This window comes from Aspergillus bombycis (genome assembly GCF_001792695.1).
Source record: "Aspergillus bombycis strain NRRL26010 chromosome Unknown contig00136, whole genome shotgun sequence".
Taxonomy (NCBI): domain Eukaryota; kingdom Fungi; phylum Ascomycota; class Eurotiomycetes; order Eurotiales; family Aspergillaceae; genus Aspergillus; species Aspergillus bombycis.
This window is the reverse complement of record NW_019170138.1, coordinates 52,247-75,251: the sequence shown is the minus strand read 5'-3', so window position 1 is coordinate 75,251 and position 23,005 is coordinate 52,247. Positions and strand designations below refer to the sequence as shown.

General features: G+C 44.8%; 9 protein-coding genes across 9 annotated transcripts; 5 read left to right on the top strand and 4 right to left on the bottom strand.

Moving 5' to 3' along the window:
* Positions 1-658: 658 nt before the first annotated feature.
* On the top strand, positions 659-1,664 carry ABOM_010474 (uncharacterized protein; the record flags this gene model as incomplete). Its single annotated transcript, XM_022537602.1, has 2 exons — positions 659-693; positions 752-1,664. The coding sequence occupies 2 exons, from the start codon at positions 659-661 to the stop codon at positions 1,662-1,664; spliced, it is 948 nt and encodes a 315-aa protein (XP_022384354.1).
* Positions 1,665-1,851: 187 nt separating this feature from the next.
* ABOM_010473 (GTP-binding protein) lies at positions 1,852-2,136 on the bottom strand (the record flags this gene model as incomplete). Its single annotated transcript, XM_022537601.1, has 2 exons — positions 1,852-1,944; positions 2,002-2,136. 2 exons carry the CDS (start codon positions 2,134-2,136, stop codon positions 1,852-1,854), a joined length of 228 nt encoding a protein of 75 aa, XP_022384358.1.
* Positions 2,137-2,252: 116 nt separating this feature from the next.
* ABOM_010472 (putative GTP binding protein) lies at positions 2,253-4,055 on the bottom strand (the record flags this gene model as incomplete). Its single annotated transcript, XM_022537600.1, has 5 exons — positions 2,253-3,175; positions 3,230-3,364; positions 3,412-3,531; positions 3,598-3,732; positions 3,788-4,055. The coding sequence occupies 5 exons, from the start codon at positions 4,053-4,055 to the stop codon at positions 2,253-2,255; spliced, it is 1,581 nt and encodes a 526-aa protein (XP_022384359.1).
* A 1,049-nt stretch (positions 4,056-5,104) lies between these two features.
* On the top strand, positions 5,105-5,522 carry ABOM_010471 (dolichol-phosphate mannosyltransferase subunit 3; the record flags this gene model as incomplete). The annotated part of the gene is made up of 3 exons (XM_022537599.1): positions 5,105-5,152; positions 5,219-5,287; positions 5,361-5,522. The coding sequence occupies 3 exons, from the start codon at positions 5,105-5,107 to the stop codon at positions 5,520-5,522; spliced, it is 279 nt and encodes a 92-aa protein (XP_022384360.1).
* Positions 5,523-6,124: 602 nt separating this feature from the next.
* On the bottom strand, positions 6,125-7,142 carry ABOM_010470 (xanthine phosphoribosyltransferase; the record flags this gene model as incomplete). The annotated part of the gene is made up of 5 exons (XM_022537598.1): positions 6,125-6,173; positions 6,230-6,342; positions 6,412-6,724; positions 6,783-6,889; positions 7,110-7,142. The coding sequence occupies 5 exons, from the start codon at positions 7,140-7,142 to the stop codon at positions 6,125-6,127; spliced, it is 615 nt and encodes a 204-aa protein (XP_022384356.1).
* Positions 7,143-13,048: 5,906 nt separating this feature from the next.
* On the top strand, positions 13,049-14,278 carry ABOM_010469 (SDR family oxidoreductase; the record flags this gene model as incomplete). Its single annotated transcript, XM_022537597.1, has 6 exons — positions 13,049-13,092; positions 13,196-13,420; positions 13,470-13,477; positions 13,558-13,709; positions 13,764-13,858; positions 13,909-14,278. The coding sequence occupies 6 exons, from the start codon at positions 13,049-13,051 to the stop codon at positions 14,276-14,278; spliced, it is 894 nt and encodes a 297-aa protein (XP_022384372.1).
* A 678-nt stretch (positions 14,279-14,956) lies between these two features.
* On the top strand, positions 14,957-16,763 carry ABOM_010468 (succinate--CoA ligase (GDP-forming) subunit beta; the record flags this gene model as incomplete). Its single annotated transcript, XM_022537596.1, has 8 exons — positions 14,957-15,010; positions 15,085-15,168; positions 15,244-15,316; positions 15,375-15,474; positions 15,543-16,088; positions 16,146-16,192; positions 16,244-16,536; positions 16,629-16,763. 8 exons carry the CDS (start codon positions 14,957-14,959, stop codon positions 16,761-16,763), a joined length of 1,332 nt encoding a protein of 443 aa, XP_022384371.1.
* Positions 16,764-17,438: 675 nt separating this feature from the next.
* ABOM_010467 (F-box domain protein) lies at positions 17,439-19,016 on the bottom strand (the record flags this gene model as incomplete). The annotated part of the gene is made up of 5 exons (XM_022537595.1): positions 17,439-17,519; positions 17,612-18,205; positions 18,298-18,633; positions 18,695-18,860; positions 18,946-19,016. 5 exons carry the CDS (start codon positions 19,014-19,016, stop codon positions 17,439-17,441), a joined length of 1,248 nt encoding a protein of 415 aa, XP_022384376.1.
* A 1,179-nt stretch (positions 19,017-20,195) lies between these two features.
* ABOM_010466 (HSF-type DNA-binding domain protein) lies at positions 20,196-22,320 on the top strand (the record flags this gene model as incomplete). Its single annotated transcript, XM_022537594.1, has 7 exons — positions 20,196-20,554; positions 20,643-20,741; positions 20,801-20,868; positions 20,933-21,276; positions 21,346-21,415; positions 21,484-22,187; positions 22,240-22,320. The coding sequence occupies 7 exons, from the start codon at positions 20,196-20,198 to the stop codon at positions 22,318-22,320; spliced, it is 1,725 nt and encodes a 574-aa protein (XP_022384375.1).
* Between the last annotated feature and the right edge of the window lie 685 nt (positions 22,321-23,005).

Sequence of the window (23,005 nt, the reverse complement as noted above, 5' to 3'; positions counted from 1 at the left end):
AGTAGATGAATTAAATTCATTTTCGATCCCCCACTCCAACTTGTTTCCAAAATTGGGACGGAGATGAAAACTAAACAAAACCAATCTTGAAAACTTCCCCTTGCGGGAATGCATGCAGCATTGTGCCTTTTCCTCTCCGCATTCCGGATAAAAAAATGACCAGCCACCCATAGTTATCTAATTCCGGATTCATCTTGGAGTTGTTGTCACCACTTCCTATGATTCCCTACAACCCTACAATGTCTGAAAACGGGGGCATGATGGTGATCTTAAAATATTTGTTATAAATTCACTAGTGACAGTAGATACTGGACGTATGGAGACCTGTCAGTTGCTCGCTCTGGGATAGATGCATCGGTATGCAACCCTGTCATGGGTCGCCTTGACTCTATTTGCGATGCAAAACTGCATGGCAGGAACGATCGTTCACGCCATTTCTGTTTACCTGCATTGACCTGGTGCGCTGTTAGCTGTATATGCATATTTATAGTTTTCGTCAGCGTATACTTCTCAAGGTATTCACTTTTCGAGCTGGGCCTGTTGCCTCTTCTTACTCAAAGAGTGAACCCGGCACCGTTCCACGCTTACTCCAAAAAATTTGGACCGTTCGAGAAACCAAAAGATATCAGGATTGTTGCACTAGTACCCTTTCATAGCCATGAGCGAACGGGGATACTGGATTGCTACCTTCAAGTGAGTTCTGCCGGCGTTGCATATCATCGTGGCCATGTCTGACTTGACTTGCAAAGAGAAACCTCATCGATAACCATGGATTCCTCGATCAAGTAATATTTATCCCGCAGACAAATAACACAGAAAGTCTAGAATGGCTCGCGTCTACTGTGAAACGCACTCCTCTCTATCAAGTCTTGGGGTTCGGTGATTATATCCAGTGGGGTGGCATGGATGGGAATGTGATTTTTATCAAAATAGATGGCGATATCATCTTTTTGGAGGATCATACGGTCTCTACGATTGTCAAAACCAAGCTTGATCACCCTGATTCCTTAATAGTTTCAGCAAATGTTATTAATCAAGCAGCTCTTCAAGCCCTCCATAGCCATACTGGTGTTGCCCTTCCCTATCTCCCCGAGCTTTCTTCCTCCGACCAGTCTCGAATTCCTTTCACCCAGGATTGGCGGGCCACAGACCTTCCAGCCTGGGAAGGCCCTGCTGATTTCAAAATACTAAAGGGATATGCTCCTCCCTCTGGGAGTCATCGCTGGCTTCCGTCGGCGGATGAGAATGGGGATCGAACACCCATTGGCATGTCCATATATGGTGACAACGGGCCTGCACTGGATGACTGGACGGTCCATGCACAGCAACACTATTCATTCCTACAACATCTCGAAGACGGCGATCTATATCGGTATAAATTTCCCGTGTGGGTTGACCCCATCGATAGTATTAGTCCCAACTTCCTTTGTCTACGGGCAGGCGACCCAAGCATTGTGAAGTCTATCATTCAACAGGACGCAGAGAAGCTATCCTTAGAGGTCGCACAGAACGTTCTGGGTAGCGATCCAGGCGCTATAATCGACGGGAAAGGGTTAGCTGCGCATTACTCCATTGAGGCAAGTTTTGGGGGGCTGGACTCTACTGATATCCTCCATCGATATCGAGCGTATGCTGAGGAAATGGTTTGCCCAGATACTTTTTGACCCTACTTAATTCCATCTGTACTTAATAATAATAGAGAAACGATCATCTCTGGGGATAATTCGACGTTTCATAAATATATAATACTTGTCTCTACCCGGTTATTGAGCTTTTTTAATACCTGTAAGCTTAGGCTAATCTAACTATAATGTGTTCTGTATAATCCTGAGGCTGTGTCGAAGTGCAAACTCAACGTTCTCTGGTGCTTTCCAAGTACTGCAAGACCTGGCTGCTCATCAGGCCTTGTAGCGTACTTTTGGCCGATTCTGAAAGTTGAATAGGCTGCAAAGTGTTTAGTATTACCCCGAAGCGCCATTCTGAGAGCACCGCATAACTTACATCTTGTTTCAATATTTCCTGGATGAGGATGATTATGTTGTCACGATCTTTGATTAATTGCAACTTGTCCTCTCCGTCCATTGAGCCAAGGGATTCCGCGGTCAAGCTTTGCTCAAGAGTTGGGAACAGACCCATCTTCTCTATGCAGTCTACAGCAGTAGCAGAGCCTGGCTGGCTAGATGCCATCAACGCGAGGGCAAACCAGCCTTCGCTCCGAACAACGGGCCACTGTGATTGAGAGATCATAGCACCTATTGGGAAGGCAATGCCTCATGAATGCTAAAGAGATGCTTGATGGTGGCATCTGCTTTTTCATTTTGTTCATGTGATTTCGGGATGAGAGTACGACATATCGATGCTATGATGCGTCCAATTTCAGTCCTAATAGGGGTGGAGTCCGTTTTCTCGAAGAGTGAAAGCAACTGTGAGAGATAAGTACCGTGGTGTTCATCCCCGGGGGAAATCTCTAGCAAGTGTGATACATTTTCAAATGAAGCAATGATAACCTGCCGTACGATGCTGGTGGCTGCGAATTGAACTTGTGGTACCGTCTCGTATTCCCAGAGACGGGAGACCGCAGGGATGATACCAGCCTGTCCCAGATACAATCTATTATCTCCAGCGATTGCCAAATTCTTTAAGAATCCTAGTGCAGCATGAAGGACGGCTCCCCTAGCGTCACTCGTAACGATTGATATCAAATCCCGGTGGATGTTCAGGTCTCGGACCATCGCTTGACATGTTTCATCTGAACGCGCCAAGTTTCCTAACATGACACAGGAGCAGATCTGTAGTTGATCCTCCGTTCTCTGTAACCAGCTTCTCAGCATCCGTGAAAGATCAGATCCAAGGGGGTAGTATTCAGCGAATAATGGTGCCCCGGATATCTCTGCTAGCGTTTGATTGATCCTTAACTGAACCTGTGCCAGTACTTGAATATCATCAGTGGAGGGCCATTCTGTGTCGAAATTTAAGGATTTGCTAAGCATTGACAATATGTCAGCTACCATGTATTTTGTTATGCAGATATCCTGAAACCGTTTATTATCGAGATATGCCATCGAGCAAGTCGCAATGCAAGAAAATCGAGAAGCGGTATGGGCAACGTTCTTATGGGCGGCAAGATCAACAAGAAGCGAGATGGTTTCATCAGGTGACAACTCTATCCCTTGTTCTGCATGGGCCTGTTAGAAGCAAGTAAAGGGGAGGGGGAAGGGCTACATCAAACCTTGCTCCGTAGTTAGTTCTATGAGCTCATAGATAAAATCGAGTAAATTTTCGTTGTCCTTGAATGAATCCTCCCTTAGTAATTTCAGAAATATGTAAACTATTTTACTTGAAGCCAGTTGTGACTGGGCAGGCTCTATGAATCGTTAGTAACCAAGTACAGCTCGATTCAATATACCTCACCAAAATCAATGCAAATATTGTAGATAACAGGTATTACTATCTGTATGAGTTCGGGATTCAGAAGATGTTGGATGATAGCAGAAATATAGTTTCCTTTCACAACGATTGTTCTATTTTCGTCTAAACAAAACATAGTGAGCGCTGTGATAGAACCTGGATCTGTAACACTGAACAAATTGGACTTACCAGTGTCGGCACATGAATTCCCAATCAATCGCAAAGCATGGAGGAGCAGACCAGTACCAACATCCTCCTTTGAAGCAATAAGTTGGAGAAAAAAGGTTAAAACACCGCTCTGTCCGTACGGAAGTCGCCACAATGCTGTGAATGTATCAACAATGAGACTAATCAGCATTGATATTGTATTTGGACTTACGGTTCCTACTTCCGTTTGCCAAAGCCTCTGCAGCTTGCACCATGAAGCTTGACTTGCATGCCCAGAGCCTATACAGAGTATCTTGGAGGCCCTCGAAAAGAGCATCGACTTGCTTGAAGGAAGGATTATCTTCTTCAGTTTTAGCAGTTAAACTGGTTTGGTATCTAGTCTCCGCCATCATGAGAGCCTCTTGAAGGGTATCAAACAAGGTTTGTTGTTCTTCAAGAGGCAAAGGCTCGGATACCGCAGGGGCTAATCCTGGGGGCATGGGGGCCAAACTGGATAGGATCTGGCTCAGAGACGGATATTCCATGCATTCGTTTCCTTGTACTTCTCTGATAGGTAGGCTACTTTGCTTCATGGAATTCCACATGTCATTCACTTCGTTTGGTGGGGCCATCTCTTGCACTTCAACTTTTGGGGCAGGAGGCATATAAAAAATCAAGTGAGGTATCACAGTTGTTCTAACGTGACTATAATGAGTACTCCGTTGGGAATATTGGTGTATGCTTCCAGAATAAACCCCCGAGGAGGGGAAGGGAAAAAAGGATATATGGGCAGGGTACGGTATGATGGATAAATAATGAGGAGCAGCAACTAGCGTATTAGGTTTGTTTTCTTGAGGTGAATATCGGGCGGTATCGTGTTTGTGAGATGTTCTTGGACTCCCAGAGTAAACAGGACGTGGGGTCGAAAAAATCCAATGTACTTTAAAGAGCTCCCTGTTTTAAGTGGTGAACAATAACTTGAGTTTAGCATCAGTTGACCTAAGGCGGACTTCGACAACAGGTGTACTAAAAGCTGTGAAATTTACCACACATACACTGTGCCACGTATATATTTATTGTACAGTACAATAAAGGCTGTATCGAGTAATGCGCTCTATTGACCCGGGACACAATAGTATGCGTAGCGATATAGTTACAATCTACATCTTTTTCTTCTAATTTTCCTTTCACTTATCTGAACTTTGTTACGCGACCCATCCTCACGACTTTCAGGAACTTACTATAATGTGCCGACATTGGATGTTGGTATTAGAAATAGGGAATCCACTCCCGATCAATTACTAGTACACGAGTACTAGTACGGTGAACTCGGCTGCCAAGGGCGCATCATGAACCCCTAGCACGAGTATCTGTCGTAAACGCAATACTACCTAGCAACATATCTGTCATTCCTTATTCTTCAGGTCCCTTACTTTGCTCTTTGACGCACCCTGATATATTAGATAGCTTTGTCTATAATCACTACATCAGTGCCGTTGTAATTTGCGGCACTTCTTCTTTAGATATTCAGTTGCAGCCTTTGTTCGCGATGACACGCGCTCAACAGACCCTCTCCGTTCTCCTACTCGTCTCTTCGGTATGCCAGGGACCGCACCCTTCTACTCATGCTATTACTAACGTGACTTTTTTCTTCCCTATACAGCTCTATCTTGTCCTCTATTTGGATCTTGTCCCCCTCAATGAAACAGTTCAAAAAGAGATCATTCCTGTCGTACGTCTGCTCTCTTCGAAACATCACTTGTTGATATTTCTGCACGCCACTAACACCAGCACAATCTCCCCAGCTTCCCTTCTACGCCTTAATATCGTTCGGATGTTACCTACTTGGCCGCCTAGGTGTAGCAATCTTGACATTCAATGATGTACCCGAAGCGCACGAGGAGCTGCAAAAGGAGATCGAGCAGGCTAAGGCGGAGTTGCGCAGGCAGAACGTTGATGTCGACTAAAGTGCCTTAATTGATCGGTTCGGTTGTGAGATACTGGCTTCCTCCTATTCAATGTATCATCAGAGCGGTCTTTATTCGGGACTCGGATGCCTTTCGCTTGTGCAACGGCCGCGAGGGTATTTAATACAGATATAGGCGAGATATTATTGTGGCGGCTTTACCACGAACCCCAGAGTGGTCCAAATCTGACTGTACTTGCCATTATTGTTGTGCTACTATATACAGGACAAATGCCATGAAGGCTGAAGGTTTGGCTAGTAGATCCGAGGTCTATAAGCAAGGAAAGGGTAGAACTGGAAGATAGCAGAAGGTTACAAAATTGGGAAACAGCTCCTTCCAACCGCATTACCCATCAAAGACAGCCCCCCCTTTTTTGCCTTTTAAAGATGTTGCACCTGTTGCACCTGTTGCACCTTTAAGTGTATCGTATTGTTTTAAACTTTCCTTTCGTTTTTATTTCTATCAATTGTCGTCAAGGCACCGTTTATATCGTGACATGCCCAGTCATCTTCTGGTCATGATAATAAGGACTATATGCAAGCAAATGAAAGCCAGAATGCATAGGCACAGAGAAAATGTTCATAGGGAATTAAACGAAGGCCTTAAAAGAGAGGGTTCTCCTTGGCAAAAGCATCGTGTTCATCAATATCCCTATTAGAAAGTTGTCAGCTACCGCGAGTCCAGTACTGGTATAGCAGATCACATACTTTGCTTCCCATGGATAGCAAATCCAAACATCGTCAGTGGTGACGGCAGCATGATAGCGACCAGAATCCATCATATCCGCAGGAAGTACTCCCTTCTTGGACTTGTTCTTGTTCTACTGCAGGGTTAGTATCGAGGCCAACCGAAAATTAAATGACTGTAAACAAGCCTAAGGATGACATACATGAAGCACAAAGACAAAAAAGTTCGTCTTTTCACCCTCCCGTCCAAGCTGCTTCTGTGCCTGCTCGACATCCTTCTGAAGCTCGCGAACCGCATATTCCAAGGTGGTCCGGGTGTCATCAACCTCGTCCACAATGAGTATGTTCTTGCCAATAAGATTTGCCATCTCTAAGGAGCTGAGATCCAACCATTGTGTCCGAGTCACCTTGGTCCCAGGAACCTCCTCGGCGTCACCACGACCCAGATCCTCGTAGAGCGACAGGCCGATGGCTTGAATGGGAATGTTGGGTTCGCCAGTGCGCTTGAGAAAGGACCTGTTGAGTCTCAGGTCAGACAGCCGCCTCTAAAAGGCAGTACATTTAACTGGCATACCGTAGAATACGAGCAGGGACATATCCGCCGCCGCCGATAGCAATCATAAGATTAGGATGAAAGGTGGTCAGAATCTTATCAGCTGAAGTCTGGCACAGCTTGTGCACCTAATAGAACAATGCATTAGCGAGTCAGGTTATAAAGGAGCGACGGGGTATCGACGTAGCGAAAACGGCCGCTCGCCTTCCAGCAGCCATCGACACCAAAAAGATATTCAACACACTCATAATTTGTATCAAATGTAGGTATAGCACCAAGACAGAGCTATTGTAGAACATCGAGGTAGACACACAATCGACTAGTCAACCTGGAAGCAAAAGACCATACCTGGTTATAGGTAACATAAACTTTTTGCGACATTTTGGCAGTGATGGGCTGTACCAATTGTATAGGCGAGTGCAGTATATCAATCAGAGATATTTGGCAGACAATCGAACAGACCGAAAACTTATCGTGGATGTTAAAAAAAAATGTAGTGCTTAAAAAGACTTCTGGCACACGAGGGGTAAAGGGAGGAGGGGAAAAAAAATTTAATCTGCGTCACAGTTTAACGTTCTTCCGCATCCACACCTGGCGATAGGAGTATGGAACCTTGAAAAGGGTCCATCGTCACGTCCATCAGGGCTATGTATCAGCCTTACTATATGAGGCTAGTTATACTGAAGAATGGCCTATTAGAGAATGACCATCTCGGCTAGTTTATTCCTCTTCTGGACTAGCGCTCTTAAATCTCAATTCGTCCAGTAGTCCCACAGTAGTACCTTCCTAACTACTATCCTAAAGTTCAATTAATCAAACTACTAGTGATCATAGGGGGTATAGGTACGCCCTATGTATTTTGTGCGGCGTGTACATTGATGTATCACACGTACAATGTTATCTATGCTTCCTCAAAGTATGAAAGCTTATTCTTTTACATTGTTCTTGGCATGAAGGAACAATTCGCCCTTAGGTAATCATACAGCTGATTCATAAACCGATGCCATGCTCATCTTCGTGGGTAAAACACGTAACCTCAAGCAGGACTATGATCACCTGGAGATTCTGGCTTGATATCATTGATCTCGAATCCACCCTCATTTTTATCCTCGCCTTTCTGTGGCCAGAGAATTTGGCGTAACACAATGGCACGGATCATCATATAGCAAACGAATATGTACATTAGTATGAGGGGCACGACCATAACACATCCTATAATCAGAATTGGCTTGCAGGAGAATGCGTGGCCGATGGCGAATGTCGCTGTGATCAGTGCCGTGTTCGGAAAAACAAATGAGAACCATCCCATAGTAAAGATCATCCGGCCAGGCCCTATAGCTGACCAATGAGCAAAACTCGCGATGAAAAAGAAAAATATAGCCAAGCTATGTATGAATCAGTCAACAGTTACATGACAATAACCAGGTTGGTGGCAAAGTCTTACCCCCACAGCCACAAGGCAGCAAAGTTGACAACTACCCTTACAACCTCTGCGGCCAAAGGTCCATTGCCCATGAAATCATCAGGAAAACACCTTTTAGCATTAGTAGCCATATTCACGAGTCCAGCGACTGTGAAAGCGCTAGGGCCGATAGAAACAAACATGCCGGGTCGAACGTTCTCCCTTGGGAGTTTTTGCGACATCAGTCTATATATGAAGGCGGAATATACCATCAGGGACACTAGAAAACCAACCCCTTGAATAGTTGTGCCACCAATTATAATAGGCAATGAGCGGGAAGGTTCAAGCTTTGAACTTAAGATACCAGCATGGGGACCGATTATCAGCAAAGGGTATGCGGGAAATATCCAAATCGGAGTCATTTGGGCGATGGTGAAAGTCTGCGTTGACCACCTAACTTGTCATCAGGATCTAGAGCATAACATCATTTGGCCAAAATAATTAAATGACCTACAGTAGGAGATATATACCGGCCGAAAATATGATGGCCAGACAGGCATCAATCCAGAACAATATCCCGACAACATGTGCAAGCCAAGGCCCTGTATTGTCTGGCCCATATTGCGAAATATTTATCAGAATTGTCCCAAATGAAACCACCGAGGCCGGGACAAAAAGGGACTCTGTTGGGTGCAAGAATGATGCTTTGAATGTATAAGGATAATGATAAAACCGCATGACCAACAGAACCCAGATGATGATATATAATATGATATTGGATAGGAAGAAAATGACACCGATTATCTGCAGACCTCGAAATCTATAGGGTACTACTCTCTGGTAAGCAAGACTACAGTCCCTAACCAAAGGCATGACCGAACTTACTGGCATGAAGAACATTGGCAATCCCACCAGTTGCCATTGTCAATGTGAAGAATGCCCAAGTAAAGTGACGTATCCTTTTTTTCCAACTGAGACTTACAGCTGAATAGTCGGACTCGCTGTAAGGATGCACGCCATTTACATCCGCGAGACCATCTCCTTCAGTCTTGCGGCACGAGGTAGTATGCAACGCTTCCAGCGCCGAGGAATGAGCCTGGCGTGCCCAGGCCCCAGCAGACGGATATAACGAGTTATCATTCCGTTGCAATGTAACAAAATCCTCGGCATCCTCAATTGTGGGGGTACGATAACCATCGTCGCCGGGTTTCGACATGTATCTATTATGTAGAAGTTCGATATCCATCATCATCACCCAAGCCCCACTACGTCCAGGCGACTATTTGTAGCAAAACGACTCGGCACTCTTTCTCCTTTCCTCCTCACATTACCTGTACTCAACTTAAGTAGCGAGTCTCGTCGCGCCTCCCGCTAAGGTGAGGTTACCGTAGTCTACCCTGTAACGAGGCGGAGCAGTAAGCACTTGGGGACACGGAATAAAGAATCTCAAGCGAAGAGACGAAGAATCTCGCGCAGGTACAAGACGAATGAATGATAAATAAAAGGTCCTGCACAACAGCGGCAAGATTTGTACAGTTAGTTCGACGGCAATAATTGCTCGCGCATGCCTTCCGGGATGTGAGAAATAAGAATAATTAATTGACAGTATAATCAGTAAATTCTGATGACTTTGGCTTTATATAATCTCCCGTCGGTCGCAACAAGTATTAGGTTAGCTGAATTCGGGTAATAGAGAGTATACCTGAGAATTGCAGATCCATTTGGCTTTCTCAGGTAGTGGGGTGGGAGTTTTTTATGGCCAATCATCAGACAACTTATGGATGAAGTTACAGTGCAGCCTGGCACTAAAATATATCTGGGTACCTACTACTAGAAGTACTGTAGTAAGTTGCCAGAACCACTCTGTACTGGTGCGCTCACCGCCCAGTGCTCTCTTCTAGCTTGAAAATACAGAATACTCGCTGTGTTTTCAATGCGTGTCTAACCTTGGGATAAATACAGGAGAGTTACAGGTATACATACTCCATAAAAAATCCAAATAGGAGATGATTCAATGAATAGGAAGTGTAGGGTAGGCCTATAAGTGTAAACTGTATTATAGAAAGCCGTTCTGTATATAATCTAGCTTGCTTTATGAATAATGATTCCTTGACTTCTATATTGAGGGATCTTTCAAAACACCCATAGAGTACGGAAAATTTCTAGTTACAATGGACTACTAACGTATTCGGTAAGCAGTCTGGTCACCTCTGTATTCCATATAAAATAGCATATTTTTGAATATCGATATCTCAACAAACTTATATTCTATCCATTTGTAACTTTATATATAGTTTAATCTATACTATAATAATAAGCTATCAAATTTATAGATACCAACAATATTTTATTACCAGGATAAAATAAATTACACTGTAATATATAGTATCTTTTGTATATAGCTATAATTTATCTTTCTAAGATTTTATTTCTACTAATATTTGAGATATATATAGAGACTATCTACATAAATACTGTAATAAATTAATAGATATATAAAATATAGAGTTGTTGAGATATCAATATTCAAAAATATGCCATTTTATATGGAATACAGAGGTGACCGGACTGCTTACATGACCGGACTGCTTACCGAATACGTTATTCAACTCTTCACTTACATTACACATATGTGATCGAGGCCCGAGGAATAATATATCTAATGCTACCTCCATCTTTCTTGTTATATTATCAATTTATATTTATCTTTTAATTTATATCTTCAGTCTTTATTTTATTTTTATTTTTATTTTTATTTTTGGGACAGGTCCCATCCAGAGTGAACCTGATGCTGACACAAGAATCTGACAAGTAAAAGAAAAGTTTAAAAAGGTGTAAGAGAGGAGGCTTGGCTTCGCGGGTGCTGAGTAAGCACTTTGCGAAGAGACCTCAACCCTCACGTACCCGCTGGGGTCACACAGGACTCCAGCGACATTACCATAAGTCAGTACAGAGATAGCTGGGACGACCGCGAGATTAAGCCAGACCTTTAATATCACACTATTTCAACAAGCCAGCCCTTTAAAAGGGGTAGAGAAAAAAGAATAACCAATATTGAAAGTTACTTATATTGTATCTTTCTGTGCTCCAATTTGATACTGGTAGTACTAGTACTAGTAGTAGTGGGCTGTAAACTGGATTCATCCATGCAATGTGCTAGTAGTGCGTGGTGGTATTTCGAATGGGAATTGTTATTTGGACCTCACGCTAAACTACAATAGGCCAAACATACATAGGGTAATGGTAATACTCAATATTTACCCGTTTTCTAAATGTAATATCTTTTAGCTTTTTCTGTTAAGGCAGAATTATAGTGTACACTGAAATTATATTTAAAAAAAGGATTCTTTAATAGAGTTTTAGAACACATGTAAAGATTATTTTAAATTATCTAGAGTATTCTATATAAGAGCTTTATTATATTATAAAAATAACTATAAAGATTCTAAAAAATAGAAAATAGTTAAACAAGTGATATTTGTAAGAGATAGAGCCAGGGCACCCTATTCCACAAGGCCAAAAGGTCATATAATTCGGGATCAACGATCCCGAATGTCTTGGGGGCATCTATATAGTATACCGCCGTTCCAATATTACAGGTACACTGTGTAATTATCCTTTCATTGTTTTTGCTCATGCAAGAGTTTCTTTCAGAAGCCAAACGCTTTGAAGCAGACCACAAAGGGACTAGTGTTGACCAGTGGCAGTTAAGTTTCCTTGGGTATACTTTAAACAAACAGGTGTCATACTTGAATACTAAGGTACAATGGTGTCTTTCTGGGTGCATTGGATATTCTAGGATGAGTTGGCGTATTCATTTTGCCTGTGCTGTAGGATACCCCATGCTTAGTGACGGCGAATTATGGGAAAGAGTTTAGCATTACTAACCAGGAAAGCATCTCCTTGACGGGATCCTTGCTGCTTGCCGATTTCTTTGAGCTAGTAATAGCACCCTAGTCTACAGAGTATTGCCTTAACATATCAGCCACACTGACAGCTACTCCGTAGAATTTCTAGGTCAAAGGTAATATATATCAACTGTCGGATAGTCTATTGATAGTAAGTATTTATATAGCGCCTGCTGTTAAGGCTTAGTGAAGTTACTTTGACGACTTAGTAAATCCGCCATATATCGCCGTAAAGTAGAGTTTGAGTACTGTATGAGACGTTCTGCGATCATTGGTATGATGATATCTTTATTGTAAAGGTGTACAATAATTTACCATCCATCTTAATATATGGAGTTGGTGGCCATAGTAATAGAAGCATGTATAGTGTATATATTTTCATAATGTCTCATGTTGTACGTTGTTTATAACATAGGTATTCTCCATTATGCATTGTTCTTTAGATAGGAGAGGCGACCAGTACTAGAAGGCATTCAAAACGGTTTAAACAGCGATCACTAGCATTTATGTAGCCCGTCCCATCCTCCGTAGGAATACGTAGTATGTATGTATAGGTTGTTAATGGATGGCGTGTAGCATCAGTACACGGGACGGAGTACTTGTTCAGGGTGAGCCGTGGCGAGAGAAAGAAGGACTAGTTACTAGTTAGTGGGATAAATATTAGTAAGACGCTAGAGAGGCCATGAAGGTACTTCAGAAGAACACACATGGAGTTCCTAAAGGATAAGGGGTGCTTTCTCCAACTAGGGTCAAAATACTACCTGTGAAAGTGGACGACAACCTGAACCCACTGGACAGGTTTTCACAGGTGGCGGCGGCTTCTCGGGTCAGATTGCCGAGGCCCGATGTAGTCAATGAAACGAAGCCATTCGCCATAGATCATCGTAGATTATGCAGGAAGACCAGCTTTTCTTCATGTAAACTGCCCTTATTTACCCATACTGCCCCCACGAACCTCAATTAGCTACTTTGATATAATGTCAAACACAGGAGACAAGCGGAGGTCAGTGCTGATCACAGGGTAAGTCACAAGAAGTGGTCCTGCAACAAATGCCGTGGTATAAACCCCGCATATGTTTATGGCAGTACCGACACCCTTGAATTTCTTATTGCTTATTATATAGTTGCTCCCCCGGTGGGATAGGAAATGCGCTTGCGCGTGAATTCCATCAGCAAGGTCTACGTGTGTTTGCGACAGCGCGAGATACGGCGACACTGCAGAGTCTGGCAGCCCTCGGGATTGAAACACTGAGTCTCATCGTAGATGACGAAAGGAGTGTCCAGACATGCTATTCAGAGGTTCGAGAAAGGCTTGGAGAGAAAGGACTGGATTATCTGGTCAATAATGCGTGAGTTTACACCAAATACAGCGAGAACAAGGCTGATCCGGATCTCTAGGGGTCGAAGTACGTCTGTTTAAAGTCACTACTGCGAAACACACTGCCTACGCGTCGCCAGAAAGAAAGAAATGGCTCATATATCACAGATTATACTGTTCCTGCTATGGAGGTAGACCTCGCGGAGGCTCGTGCAACCTTCGAAACGAATTTATTTTCTGTCATCAATATGTGCCAAACATTCCTCCCGCTACTCAAGAAGACCCAGGGTACCATCGTACAGATTGGCTCTATCGCAGGGGTAAGTTTATGCAACACATACCCTTCGACAGGAAATGAATCTTATCCTATCTAGGTCATCCCATATGTATTTGGATCAGTGTACAATGCCTCGAAAGCCGCGTTGCATTCGTTCAGTGATACTCTTAGGGTGGAACTAGCTCCCTTCGGGTGTGTATTAGCCAGCTCATCTTCCCAGGCCTTTTAATTAACCTATGTAGTGTAAACGTGACGACTGTTGCCACTGGAGGTGTGCAATCTCGCATTGCTCGTGTTAAACGAACCCTAGCACCGAATTCACTTTATGCTCCTATTGAAGATGAGTATAATCGTCGCGTGATACACAGCCAAGACGGTGCAATGCCACACACTGCATATGCAAAGAGCGTTGTTGCACAGATCTTGTATGGATCAGCACCGTGGCGCTGGTTATGGCCATGGGCTCAAGGCCGTAAGAGCTGGATATGGGAAGGCAACAAGAGCTGGGTGGTTTGGTTCTTGTCTGGAGGTTGGGCTTGGACTGGCATTTTCCACTATGCCATGATGAGAATGTTCAAGCTTTATAAGCTGAGGAAGATAAGTGGGAAATAAGGAGACCGAACCCATGACTTCCTTTTCACTGGATTTAATAGCATATCCACGTCGAAGATACGTTTTATAGACACTGGAGCATAACACTATCATGCGGAGCTACCTTATGCCCATCTTGATAATACTCATACATTAACTTCATGTCACCAAATAACGTAGTACTTTGTTTTTAGTTGTTCCTGACAGCCGTTTAAATTATTTGCCGGTTAATATAAATGCTGAAATGCTGTACAAGATATGAATATAATAATAAAAAAACATATTCATCATCAGTGCGCGGATACAGATTAGTAATTTTTATGTGTTACTCATCCCTGAATAGAATTTGGCAGTACATCCCATCTACCAGTCCACTCCGTTTGTTATGCCACACCCGAGTTCAAAGGGATACTACTAGTGTTGAGCATTGTTCCGTGATATTCGCGTCCCGAACCGATTAGTCATCCCGAGACGCACGCTGGTTGGCTTATCAGGTGACCCCGATCCTTACCGTACTCAAGGCAAAAGACAGTATCATCCCGAGGAGTGCGGCCGTGAAAAAGAAAGCTGTTCCCCCATCAGCCCCTAACACTACCTGGCAACACGCCGCTATTGAGGACTTTAATACTCATTTTTCCTGTTCTTACCCTTCAACGAGCTTCTCTTGAACTCTCTCCCCTCCTTTAAATTCACTTCACCATGTTCAAGCTCGCCCGCAGCAGACCAATCGCGGTAGCTTTCAGAGCTGCGACGGTGAGATTCCTTAGTTTCACCCAAACTCTCGAGTCTCACAACGACACACTAACTGACATTGGGATTTCCCACAGGAGTCTTCTGTTCAATCTCGCATTTTCCAGCAACAGAGGAACCTGTCGATCCATGAACATCTGTCCGCGAAGCTCCTCAAGTCGGTACGAACAACCGGATGCCTTGGATTCCCCCCCCCCCCCCCTCCGTCTTACAGAACTAACCAAGCGGATACATAGTATGGTATAGGAATGCCCAAGGGTGAGGTCGCTCACTCTGCAGAGGAAGCCGAAGCTGTTGCCAAGTCCCTTGGTATGGTTTAATCCCTCGGTACTTATAAATCGCAGTTTGCTAAGACGCAGGGTGTCAGGCAATGATGATATGGTTATCAAGGCTCAAGTTCTTGCCGGTGGCCGTGGTAAGGGTAGCTTCGATAATGGTCTTAAGGGCGGTGTGCGCGTTATCTATTCGTGAGTTTAGCCCAGTTCTTAGGTGTGCCGGTTTGGTTCCTTGTATCTGACAAAGAATATCTCCTCAGGCCTACTGAAGCCAAGATGTTCGCTGGTCAAATGATCGGACACAAACTCATTACGAAGCAGACCGGTGCTGCCGGCCGTCTTTGTAACGCTGTGTATATCTGCGAGCGCAAGTTCGCTCGCCGTGAGTTCTACCTAGCCGTTCTCATGGATCGCCAGTCGCAAAGCCCCGTCATTGTCGCCTCTTCACAAGGCGGTATGGATATTGAGGCCGTTGCCAAGGAAACCCCCGAAGCTATCATCACCACCCCCATTGACATTAAGGTCGGTGTTACTGATGAGATTGCTGGCAAGATTGCTACTGAGCTCGGTTTCTCCGAGCAGTGCGTTCCGGAGGCCAAGGACACCATTCAGAAGCTTTACAAGGTCTTCATGGAGAAGGATGCTACTCAGATCGAGATCAACCCTCTGTCAGAGACCTCTGACCACCAGGTTATGGCTATGGATGCCAAGTTGGGCTTTGATGATAACGCAGACTTCAGGCAAAAGGAAGTGTTCTCGTGGAGAGACACCACCCAAGAAGACGCTGATGAGGTTAAGGCTGCTGAGTATGCTATTTACTATAACCTACACATGAGCTTTAGTGGGTGCTAACATTGCGATAGGCACGGATTGAACTTCATCAAACTTGATGGTGATATCGGCTGCTTGGGTGAGAACCGTGTTGAGCTACTTATCTCTTCTATGCTAACCACATATCTAGTTAACGGTGCTGGTCTCGCCATGGCTACCATGGATATCATCAAGCTCAACGGTGGCAATCCCGCCAACTTCCTTGATGTTGGTGGCGGTGCTACCCCTGCTGCCATCAAGTCTGCTTTCGAGCTTATTACCAGCGATCCTAAGGTGTCGGCCATCTTTGTCAATATCTTTGGCGGTATTGTTCGCTGTGACGCCATCGCCCAGGGCCTGATCAATGTTGTGAACGAGATGGGACTGCGCACTCCTATCGTTGCGCGTTTGCAGGGTACCAACATGGAGCAGGCTCACAAACTGGTATGAAACTATGCAACCCAGAGCCTAATTTCTTCCCCGTCTTTGTTTCTTCTTTCTATGATAGCTTAAACACGCGCTAATACTTCTCATAGCTGAACGAGTCGGGGTTGAAGATCTTTTCCATCGAGGACCTTCAGAACGCCGCTGAGAAATCTGTTCAATTCTCGAAAGTTGTAAAGATGGCCCGCGAAATCGATGTGGGTGTCGAGTTTACGCTTGGCATCTAAGCTCTGCGTTGTATTAAAACTTTACAATCTTCTTCGCATGTGGGTGTTCCGTTCTTTTTGAATTTACGTTTTATTACTTTATATGGGGATGGGGATATCATCAGTGGAGGTGCTTATTCGATTATGTGAAGAGAGCAAGCAGTCATTCAAGGACGACTCGGTGATCATGCGCATTAAGTCTATACTAACTGAATTTTTTGCACAGTAGATGGGCCGCTGAACCTGGGTAATAAGGAAGCCTACTAGTGAAGGACTGATATCAGGTATTCAGGAGAGAGTCGTGGGAGGCATTTTCATAGAGCAACCATTGATGGTCCTGTATATCGTCCATTTCCAGATTTCTTTTCCTTTGTTAATGTATTCATTACTCATTTAGCTGGAGGCATTTTTGCCCTTTTGGGAGGCACTGGGTCATTGACAGATACTACTAACCGTGTAGACAAGGCTGTACATTTGTAATCTTGGAGAATTTGTATAATCATAAAGCACGAAGACAAAGCAGGTGCCTGGAAAACGAAGAGCCAACCGGCGATCTAGCACGGTTTTTGTAGTTGTTTTCAGGTCCTTTATAATGGAACGGCTCTTGATAGACTTAGGTTGTCGTTAAAACACCAAACTTTCAGTCCGTTTTGATCAACCATTAAAATGAAGTCACGATCTCCTCTAAGCGTGAAATTAGTCCCATGCGAATAGACCCTGTTTGACGCCTCCCTCGGTAACTGGGGATTGATACACCTGGCAGGGCGGTGGGCGATTCTGGAATCTGGATTAGAAATCCAGATCTCGGGTTTTCCATTGTCGTTCTTGACATAGTAAAGGATGTTACTATCAACAGATGTCATGCATACAGGAATGAACAGCGTATTCTCTGTAGACACCACATTTACGCTAACCCTGTCAGTTTCTTGATTGTAGGCGATAGCGGCAATGTCACCGGGCGTTTCTGTTAGACAACCGCCTCGCCCGAATGTTAAGATCCCCATCGCATTTCCAAATGTGGAGGACAAAGCGTCATCTATCTCCACGTGCCAGGCTGGGTCTGCGATTGAGCATAGTGCCACCGTATAAGATGGGGGACGAATGGCAACAGTTTCCTTGAGTGAATATTTATTGACACGCAATTGTGCAATGAGAGTATCAGGACCCACGGTTTCCTCGAGGTGAACCGTTATCAAAGTACCTGCAGTAGGGTTCACATCTATATATACTGTTTTCTTTGCGATATTAAACGTATGAGTAACGCGACTGTCAAGCTGCCAGTGTATAATACACTCCGGTCCGCTGGCTGTGGTGCCTTTGAACGCCATGACGACATTCATATTACGAACAACAAAGCATTTCCAGTGCAGCGATGGCAGTCGGAAGTACGCCGAATCGTTGGTTTGAAGGCTCCAGACATGACAGAATCTTAAGTCCCGGAGAACATGGATCTGCAGCATCAGCTAACATATGTCAAATATGAGACACAATTCAGAAGCATCTGCGCTTACCCATGCAATGTTATCGCTGCTATAATAGATTCAGAAACGCGTACTGCAGCGAATGTATCTCGGTTTTCTGTGCAGAAGCTCTGAGTCGTATTCAAGTGGAGGTTATGGACATATACCATCGCATCTTCAATCCATGCATAGCTTCCATGCGAAAAGTCAAGGCCAACTAAGCCTGTCACATTTGGCATCGGAGAATACGGACAGTTGAGGACTTTAGAGATTGGCTGTCCACGTTCCAAACGAACACGCTGCTTGGCATATCGTGTAAATGCATCTGGAGAATCTAGTGTAATGGAGCTGCAGTTATGTCCGACATATCGAAGACACACAGCATCACGGAATAGCTTGGAGGATAGCAGACAATTCCATCGCTTGGAAACCTACAATATAATATTAGTCTGGGGAGACGGGTCACTATATATATGACAAAGTTAGACATACTCTTCGGAAAGTATGGATTTCTGACAAATCTAGATGTCTGGAAATTTGCACAGCAACCTCGGTAGGTAGACTGCCCAGGATGTCTTTTTGAAAGGAAACTTGGTTCATGCGATCACGCACATCACGCCATTCATCAGGGTGCATCTGCTCCAGAAGAAGATGGTACCTATGGGGTCAATGATTAGCAAGGTTTACTAGAATACGTTTAGGAGGCGGTTCTCATTATATCTCCTTTTTGTGGTTTCACATACACAGCCCGGCGAGCAGAGGTAGACTTTAAATCCTTGAACTGGGTGAGGATGCCCTGTACTTCGGGATCCATAGTAGTCGTTGGCCACTGCTTATTAGGGGTTATATATTATAGGGAGGAGAGAAAGGTATATCTCACACGTTCAAGAGATTCCAGAGATGTCATGAAAGAATACATAACGGGCAGAAGAAATAATAACCTATTGTTCACTAGACTGTCTGTGGCATTTCAAATTAAGAAGTGCGGTGGTTCAGGGTTGCTTCTACAGCTGCGGCTCCGTGCATTTAATTGTTCCAGGCCTTCCCGTGATCCATGCATGCTTCTCCTTCAATCATCGCCTTTATGTCCCTTTTTCTTTTCTTTTCTCTTCCTTTTCTTCTTCCCTACCTCTTTGGGACTCACCTTCGACCATATCCCAGATACCTCTATCCTCTTCCGACCCCGCATTTTCAGTAGGGTCAGAATTATTAACATTATATATTTGACAATATTGATTTGCAATCTCGACACAGGAACGAAGAAAATCAATCGGCGGCTCCCGCCTCCGTTTGGTCATTTTCCGCCGAGGACAAAATCCCGCCCATGAGGGAAAAAAAAGAAGCTATTCAACAACTAGCTGTTCCCTGCAGATCTATATTGCCGCGAAGTTCTTACCACATCTTTACGGTCGAATTTTCTATCCCTTTTTTGTTCACCGCAGAGCTCGAACCAAACTTTTAATCTCTGGTTGACAGAAAACGAAACTTAAAGGAGGGAGGAGGAAGAAAAGAAGAAACCAAACGAAACGAAATCAACCAATCAAATTGTAGGAAAGAGGTTTTCCTTTTTCCCTTCTCTTTTCTTTTTTTCTTTTCATTTAATTTCCTGTTTATTTTTATTTATATTATTTTTTCTCTTTAAAAAAGGGGGGAAAGGGAGAGAGACATTTGACAATCAGGTGTTGGTATACCAGAATCTTTTCACCATTGACACCAATAGATCAAAGGACAAATTCGCAATGACTCGGGAAGCGGAGACCCTCTAAGTGTTGATCAACGCCTTCTTGGCCCAGACTGTGATAACCATCAGCCTTCCCACGTTCACCTGTCGTCTACGAGCGACTACCAGCCGACAAACCTCACTCTCCAGCCAACATTTACGCCATCTACCGGCACACCATTCCACTTTTCGCAGAAATAGTCGCGATCCTGTTTCACGACTCGCTGCTGCGGCCCTTGGCCGGAGCCCTCTTCCCCTGTTCCGCCTCGCGAGATGAGCGGTCTCGCCGACCCCCCGTCTAGAAATACCGTAGTTTCTGGCGCTACAGATGCGCCTGGCAGGATACGAAAGCTTCCTCTCCTCTCTTCCTCCGTTCCATCTTCCGGTCCACCGATGGGTGATCCTATGGAGGTCACTCCGCCTGCTTCAGCAGCGGCAACGGGCGCTGGGCCCTCGGTCCACAACAATTCCGACAATGATCGAGCGGGCGCAAACACTATAACCACTTCCAATGGTTCTACTGAACCTGGGCATGTACACAATCATGCAGCGCCCAGCCAGGCCATCGGAGCTGCGGCTGCAGCCCAGCAGCCCAAGGTCGTGCAAACTGCCTTTATCCATAAGCTGTATAAGTACGTCTCGCAAATTGTGACCTGTGATTGCTTGAAATACATCATTAGAGATGCCCTCAAGTGAGTTCGTGCTAATAGTACCTGACAGTATGCTAGAGGACCCAAGTATCCAACATCTAATTTCATGGTCCAACACTAATGACAGCTTCGTCATGTCGCCTACTTCCGAATTTTCTAAAGTTCTTGCGTTCGTCTTCGCTTGTGCCAGACCCTACACCAGTTGACTTATAGCTAATTAACTACTAGCCAATACTTCAAACATACCAATATCTCGTCGTTCGTAAGGCAACTGAACATGTACGGGTTTCATAAAGGTATGTCTACCCGCTTGGCCAATGAGCTTTGTCTCTTATCTGTTGCTCATATGGCACGCCTTAGTAAGCGATGTGTTCCATACTGGATCTCCAGACTCAGCGCTTTGGGAGTTTAAACACGGCAATGGCAATTTCAAACGTGGCGATCTGATTGGGTTGCGGGAGATCAAAAGGCGAGCGTCTCGGCATGCGTTGATCCATCGCGACTCGTTTCCGGGCCACAAAGCCGTTGCCTCCCAACCTGGCACACCAGCCGAACCGGTCCCTGATGCCACTGAAGCTCGCCTGATGAATCTGGAGCATACATTGTACGACATGCATAACCGCTTGAGTCGCGCCGAAGAAGGCAATGCAGCACTCAATGCAAGATGTCTAGCCATGGCCGAGAGCTTGAGCAGGTGCTATCATGTAAGTTTCATGCTCTATGTCTTCATTCCCTAGTGTGAAATGAAAATATTGATTTTTCACGCTCCCTAGTGGACACATTCAATCTCGCGCTTTCTGCAAGGTATGATTCCGGATCGTGAAGGTCTCCTGTACAGAGATGGTGAGTAATAATACAACATACCCATAAACGAATTGCGGGGATTTCAAATGGTCCTTAACAATCTCTAGTTTCCAGTATGCAGGCAGAACTGGAGAAACACCTCGACAGCGTGCGAGCCCTCGAGCATCCCCCTGATCCGTATCTCTCTATTCGACAGCCTTACGTACCAACTGTATCAGTTGATCCAGGCCCGCCTCTATCCCCGCGTCAAATGCCACAGGAAGACAGTCGTCGGCCTTCGATGATGGATACGGCCAGACCTAACATGATACGACCACCTGTTCCTTCACATCTAGCTGTATCGCCTCGTAGATATGGCTCAATTGGCGCGGCAAATTCTTCCCCAACTTACGGCCGCCCGCAGGTCCCGACAGTCATTCCCCCACAACAGCCGATGCCGCATCCTCTTTCATCCGTCTCTTCCCCGCCGGGCCCAAACTTGGCTCGTCGACATACATCTGCAGACATTCGGCAGCATGGCTGGCCGCCCCCTGGCGTGTCCCCATTCCAGTCTGCTCACCAGACTGCTACAGCAACAGCTCCCTGGTCTCCGTCACCACACCGAACCCCGACTTCAAGTGACCAGCAGGTTCGAGAAGTTCTGGCACAGTATGAGATGGGAGCACCACGACGTCTGCAGGATACCTCGCGTCACGCTACCCCTCCCTTGAATCCCGATCAAACACGCCCGGACCTACCACCGATAATGGTTGGACATTGGGTCCGAGATTTCCTCGGCATGACACCTCTTTGCCTGCGACAAGACGGTCAAGTATGGCTAGCAATGTTCATTCATTGCTAAATCCGGCTGATACCGCCGAAAGACCCGACGAGGATCAGCACGCAATGATCGAGGATCGGAAACGAAAGCGTCTGGAGTAGATGAACATTGGTCACCTTCTTGAGCTGTGCTCTTCGCGCTAAACGATGCATCTGTTAGGATCTTTGGCCTTTGATGATAATAACACCAAGGATCAATTACTCGTTCAGCTTCGATCTTGCCGTGTGGCGTACATTCTGGAAACAAAGAGACAAGTGCAAAGCTAAACTTTCAGTACTGCATATTCTGGGATTTTCGTCATACTATCTGGATTCTTCTAATTGTCTAAACCTTGGTGAATCGACAATCACACAATCCTTTGGCGATCTGACTTCATTGGGACTACGGATATCCCAATTATTCTTACTCAAATTTAGGGAAGCGCTTATTACTCTTCCGCCAGTATAGATATCTGTATAACATCAAAAGGTGGATGTTAGCATGTGACATACTACGGCTGCGTTGCTGATGCCAACATCCCAGGCTTCATTTGCCGTATATCACACACCCTCGAGTTGGTAGGGCTAAAAAGTTCTTGGGTATTCTTTAGAACCGAGAATGAATGTTGATATCTAGGTGCTTATACTCGAGTGTATATGTAGATCTAACAGTGGGCCGGTCCTTTCAGATCAGGGAAGTAAGCGGTTATGTGAGGTTTCAAGTGTGTATATAGCTCTATCCTTGTATATTGTATTATTATCGTCAAAGTATCTCCAGCAGATATACGGGGTATATTGAAATCCACGACCATGAAAGCCTGAGTAGGAGAC